Source organism: Littorina saxatilis, linkage group LG10 (assembly GCF_037325665.1).
Source record: "Littorina saxatilis isolate snail1 linkage group LG10, US_GU_Lsax_2.0, whole genome shotgun sequence".
NCBI classification, from domain to species: Eukaryota; Metazoa; Mollusca; class Gastropoda; order Littorinimorpha; family Littorinidae; genus Littorina; species Littorina saxatilis.
Window position 1 is genome coordinate 23,448,899 of NC_090254.1, and position 6,000 is coordinate 23,454,898.

Below are 6,000 nucleotides of genomic sequence, written 5' to 3' on the forward strand. Positions count from 1 at the left end.
GAACATGCTACAAATTTCTTCTTCTTCTTCGTTCATGGGCTCAAACTCCCACGTAATCACTCATGTTTTTGCATGATTGGGATTTTATGTGTATGACCATTCAGGCAGCCATATGCTGCTTTCAGAGGAAGCATGCTGGGTATTTTCATGTTTCTATATCCCAGCAAATTCGGACATGTATTACAGGATGTACACTCGAAGGCACTAGCAGGTCTGCACATAAGTTGACCTGGGAGATCGGAAAAATCTCCACCCTTATTCACCCACCAGGCAGCCGGGATTTGAACCCGCGACCTTCCGCATAGGAGGCCGATGTTTTATACACTCGACTAATGCGCCCGTCCATGCTGCTACAAACAAAAATGATGAGGGATGACGTAAGCACTCACCTTGGCCTGAATTTCTTTCATGGAAGCCATCATGGACTCACGGAGGTCTTTGTTAATGCCCCTGCCGAACAGACGTATCTGAGACAGTTTGGTCTGCAGTCCCGTCACACGACTCTGAAGCTTGGAGACGTCTGAAAAAGAATATGCAAAGAACACATACATCATCTATCATGTACAACTAAGCAAAAGAATACGTAAAGAACACATCATCTATCATGTGCAATAAAGCGCTGAACTAGCTATGCACTCAAAAGACGGGGGTTAGTTTATGCTAAACTTACAGCCCACAAACCATGTTTTTAAAAAATGCACAGTATTATTTTTCCATAGACACCTCTCCAAACTCCACAAGGCAGATTTTCATGGTAACGCCGGTGGCTGCCCTAAAGAGGATTTTGTTGTCCTAACACATCTACATTAATTTTTGTGTTCTCAGTCTGACCCTGTGTTATGTTTTAGATGTCTGTTTTTCGGAAAGTGTCAGCAGAAAAATCTCTCACATTTTCTTCCCTTACATCTCGATCGAGTCTTGCACACACTCACATAATGCTAGCCCACACCGTAGGAAACAATTAAACTACTGATTTATCAAAAGAAGTGACAATTAAGTTGCATTTTTCAACCCCTCTAGCACTTTAGACCAAACAAAAATATATGTTGACCAAAAAAGATAGGGTCGGTAGGTCGGCTTTTTTTTAATTTCATTTTTAAATTTAAAAAAAAATTGTTAGTCGATTCTAAAGAAGGTTACTTCCCTTAGTCTCGGTATGGTTCGCAAAATGTGCCAAAAGTTGTGGTTTTTTTTTAGAAATGAAAAAAAAGTTTTAGGGTCGGCGGGAAAAAATAGGGTCGGTCGAGTTACCCTAAACCAACATATATTTTTGTTTGGCCTTAGTGGAATTCTCCCTCTTAACCCTTGATTTACAGGCACACAGTCCTTCCCTGTGAAAAGAGTTATAGGCTCACCTGTCAGATCTTGCCAGGCCTTTACATGGGACAAGTCCATCCCTCTACTTTACAAAAATCAACACCCTATTTACTGCTTTATCTGTGCAGAGTAGGAATTATTTAGAGGGATGGTCCTATCCCATGTAAAGAGCCTGGTCAGATCCAAGATAGTGAGCCAAAGTATTTACATCAGAAGGACTTTGTTTGTTTGTTTGTTTGCTTAACGCCCAGCCGACCACGAAGGGCCAAATCAGGGCGGTGCTGCTTTGACATTTAACGTGCGCCACACACAAGACAGAAGTCGCAGCACAGGCTTCATGTCTCACCCAGTCACATTATTCTGACACCGGACCAACCAGTCCTAGCACTAACCCCATAATGCCAGACGCCAGGCGGAGCAGCCACTAGATTGCCAATTTTAAAGTCTTAGGTATGACCCGGCCGGGGTTCGAACCCACGACCTCCCGCTCACGGGGCGGACGCCTTACCACTAGGCACCGTGCCGGTATCATCAGAAGGACTGTGCCTTTAAGACTTCATATGTGTACAGTGGAGACCCCCTATTTTTAGACCCCAGATTTACAGTGCTACCTGTGACGAAAGGACACCCTTGGGACCAGCCAAAAGTGTCCCTACATTGCAGGTGGCCTGTCATGACAGGTATACTTCGGTCTAAATGATAGACAAAGGAACTCCAAAGACGTCCTTTCATGGGAGGTGTCCCCTCAACAGAGGGGCCTCACATCGCAGGACCCTGTTTGTTTCAAATGTTCTGTTCATAACCTACCCGCATTTTAAGACTCGACCTCCTTTTTAAGACCTAATATTTTCAGATTGTTAAAGATCTTAAAAGAGGGGTAATACTGTATTTCCGTACCTTTGCTGGCGTGTAGAGCGGTTGCGACCTTTGTGGCCAGAACATCAGCGTTTCTTGCGAGGAGGTTGAGACCCCACATGGTCTTGCTGGCGGCATCTGCCAGAACCTTCTTCTCCACTCCCTCGTACAGGCATGGCAGGCTCACTGTGTGGGATGTGCCATCCTTTTCCACAATAAATACAGACAAGCAAATCAGGTGTGAAACATGTCACATGTAGTGAGTAATATACAGTCTATGCAATTTAATGGTGCAACTTATTTGTTCATAATTGCTACAGTGGAACCCCCTCTTTCTTCTTCATCGTTCGTGGGCTGAAATTCCCACCAGTTCTATGTGTATGACCGTTTTTACCTCACCATTTAGACAGCCATACGCCGCTTTCAGGGAGAAAAAAACACTTTTAAGACCCCCTCCCTCCCTACTCTCCCGCCCTACCCCATCGCCACCACACATTTGTAATATTCTCTAGCTCTTTCCGTTCATAACCTCTGTAAATGTATCTCCATTTTAAAACTGCCTTGTAGTAGCGAATGAGAAGAAGTCGACTCCCTTGTAGTTAAGACCAGGTCTTCTCAGACTTTTTTTAGATCTTAAAATGGAGGTTAATTACACTGCATATTAATTGATGAGATATTTTTTTTATATCTACTATAATGCATTCACTCTACAATACATTAGACACCACTCTGGCTTTGTTTTAAAACGTCAGGAACAGCAAAAATCAATGAACATCAACTAATCAATCAATCAATCAGTTAAATGTATTCCTACCACTTTGACAGTTTTGTTCAGCGTGATGAAAGGCGCCGGGGTAACGTTGAGATCATGTACTAGTACCCACATCTCAGCTTGTACTGTCATCTCACCTGAAAACAAAAGGAAGATGTCTTGTGCAACAAGAAAAGACAAACAAACAATCTAAGGGGTATAATTATTGTGACTGTACAAGCAAAAAGTAGCAAAAGCTTTCAACTCCAGCAGAAGCGCTTGTCATTTCTAACCAAATCTACAATAAACATCCTTTTATTTCAATTTTACTTTCATTCTGAGTATGGCTTCCAAGTTCAGATCACGGAGATCGATCCATGTATCAATGAGACAGTACACGGAGAGAGAAAAAAAGAACAGAAAAGACGAAACTTCAAAGATTGTAGGAATTCTGCAGCTAATTTTATTATACCGGCAGAACTTTACTTAATTTCCCTGCGAAGAGCTTCGATCATTACTAAACGGAAGGATTGAAAGAGAGAAACAAGCAAAATGTTATCACACACCTGCAAAAACACAAGTCAACAATTAAACCAGAGATAACGCGAGAAACAGAGAGTTGGAGACAGGGAGAAAGAGAGAGACATCAAGAGAGACTCTAGAGGTGACAGAGAGGGTGAGAGAGAGAGACAGAGAGAGAGAGAGAGAGAGAGAGAGAGAGAGAGAGAGAGAGAGAGAGAGAGAGAGAGAGAGAGAGAGGGAGAAAGAGAGAGTGAGAGAGATATCAAGAGAGACTCTAGAGGAGACAGAGAGAGAGAGAGAGAGAGAGAGAGAGAGAGAGAGAGAGAGAGAGAGACTCTAGAGGAGAGCGAGAGAGAGCCTCTAGAAAAGAGAGAGAGAGAGTGAGAAAGAGATAGAGAGAGAGAGAGACTCTAGAGGAGAGCGAGAGAGACTCTAGAAGAGAGAGAGAGAGAGAGAGGGAGAAAGAGAAAGAGAGAGTGAGAGAGACATCAAGAGAGACTCTAGAGGAGACAGAGAGGGTGAGAGAGAGAGAGAGAGAGAAAGAAAGAGTGAGAGAGACATCAAGAGAAACTCTAGAGGAGACAGAGACGGTGAGAGAGAGAGAGAGAGAGAGAGAGAGAGAGAGAGAGAGAGAGAGAGAGAGAGAGAGACTCTAGAGGGGAGCCAGAGAGACTCTAAAGGGGAGCGAGAGAGAGCGAGAGAGAGAGAGAGAGAGAGAGAGAGAGAGAGACTCAAGAGGAGAGCGAGAGAGAGACTCTAGAAGAGAGAGAGAGAGGGAGAAAGAGAAAGAGAGAGTGAGAGAGATATCAAGAGAGACTCTAGAGGAGACAGAGAGAGTGAGAGAGTGAGAGAGAGAGAGAGAGAGAGAGTGAGAAAGAGAGAGAGAGAGAGAGAGACTCTAGAGGAGAGCGAGAGAGAGACTCTAGAAGAGAAAGAGAGAGAGAGAGAGAGGGAGAAAGAGAAAGAAAGAGTGAGAGAGACATCAAGAGAGACTCTAGAGGAGACAGAGAGGGTGAGAGAGAGAGAGAGAGAGAGAGAGAGAGAGAGAGAGAGAGAGACTCCAGAGGAGAGCGAGACTCTAGAAGAGAGAGAGAGAGATAGTGAGAGATAGAGAGAGACTCTAGAGGAGAGCGAGAGAGAGACTCTAGAAGAGAGAGAGAGAGAGAGAGAGAGAGAGAGAGAGAGAGAGAGAGAGAGAGAGAGAGAGAGAAAGAGAAAGAGACATCAAGAGAGACTCTAGAGGTGACAGAGAAGGTGAGAGGGTGAGAGAGGGTCAGAGAGAGAGAGAGAGAGAGAGAGAGAGAGACTCTAGAGGGGAGCGAGAGAGAGACTCTAGAGGAGAGCGAGAGAGAGAGAGAGAGAGAGAGAGAGAGAGAGAGAGAGAGACTCTAGAAGAGAGAGAGAGACTCTAGAAGAGAGAGAGAGAGAGAGAGGGAGAAAGAGAAAGAGAGTGAGAGAGTCATCAAGAGAGACTCTAGAGGAGAGAGAGAGAGAGAGAGAGAGAGAGAGAGAGAGAGAGAGAGAGAGAGAGAGAGAGAGAGAGAGAGACTCTAGAGGAGAGCGAGAGAGAGACTCTAGAAGAGGAAGAGAGAGAGAGAGAGAGAGACTCTAGAGGAGAGAGAGACTCTAGAGAACAGAGAGAGAGAGCTATAAGCACAAGAACTTTAGCCTTTCTGTACCAGTGGCAGCGCTCTGTTCGTCCTCTGTTTCAATGACGTCTCCCTGGACGCTGTGAACCTGCAGCAGTTTTCCAGGGCCAATAATTTTGTTCTCTCCGTCCATCTCCACCATCACCTCTACCGCAGGGCTGGAGCTGAGGTGTGAAAAAGGAAAATAACATAGAAATATTAATGCCTCTACCTCCAAGACATAATCTTCTTCTTCTTCTTCTGTGTACCCAGCCTCTTTATATCTTCAATCCGGTTTGTAGGGTGAAGTCCGCAGTCCGCCGCAGCAACAATTCTGGCCCCCTGAGTTTGGATAAATATGATGTCAGCTTAATGACACTTTGTAGGAAAATCGTTTAGTCATTGGACCTCCTGCATGTCAAAACTATCACACGGTCAGTGACCAGACAGAATGCATAAGAAAAAAGTTTGCAAACCGTGTCAAACTACATTACTGTTATTAAGCCTAAAAAAATATTCAGAGTTCCCGGTAACCCAACCAAAGATATTTTTTCCTCTCGACCCTAAAATTTCTTCCTTTCTTATTTTTTGTTTTTGGTTAACCTTCAAATGACCGAGTCGACGTAACAAATTTAATTCTTTTGGGCTCGTCATTGGAAACAAACTTTTGTGTGTGCCTTACCTGTACACAGCAAAGTCGAATAGCTCCTCCACCTTTTCTCTGAGCTTGTCTGGTCCGTCACCAGGCTCGCAGTAACGGAAAATGCCCTCCTTTGTCCCCACACCGCTCAGCTCCTGCAGGAACCTAAAGTCATGCCCTGCAAGCAGAAAAATATTAAGGACGTTTAAATAATAAACAAAGGGAAGTAAGCGACAACTGGTTTTGGAGCCAGCACCGTTACGGACAGAGCTATTTCCCCACCCCTT

At 44.4% G+C, this 6,000-nt stretch overlaps 1 protein-coding gene across 1 annotated transcript in view; it reads right to left on the minus strand.

The window, feature by feature from the left end:
* Nucleotides 1–6,000, minus strand: part of LOC138978441 (uncharacterized) — a 34,358-nt gene that overhangs the window by 21,292 nt on the left and 7,066 nt on the right. Inside the window, exons 5-9 of the mRNA XM_070351184.1 lie at nucleotides 5,756–5,891; nucleotides 5,125–5,258; nucleotides 2,987–3,081; nucleotides 2,215–2,377; nucleotides 390–520 (exon numbers count right to left, since the gene is read on the minus strand). Coding sequence (XP_070207285.1) covers nucleotides 390–520; nucleotides 2,215–2,377; nucleotides 2,987–3,081; nucleotides 5,125–5,258; nucleotides 5,756–5,891 — 659 coding nt within the window. The remainder of the gene's footprint in view (nucleotides 1–389; nucleotides 521–2,214; nucleotides 2,378–2,986; nucleotides 3,082–5,124; nucleotides 5,259–5,755; nucleotides 5,892–6,000) is intronic.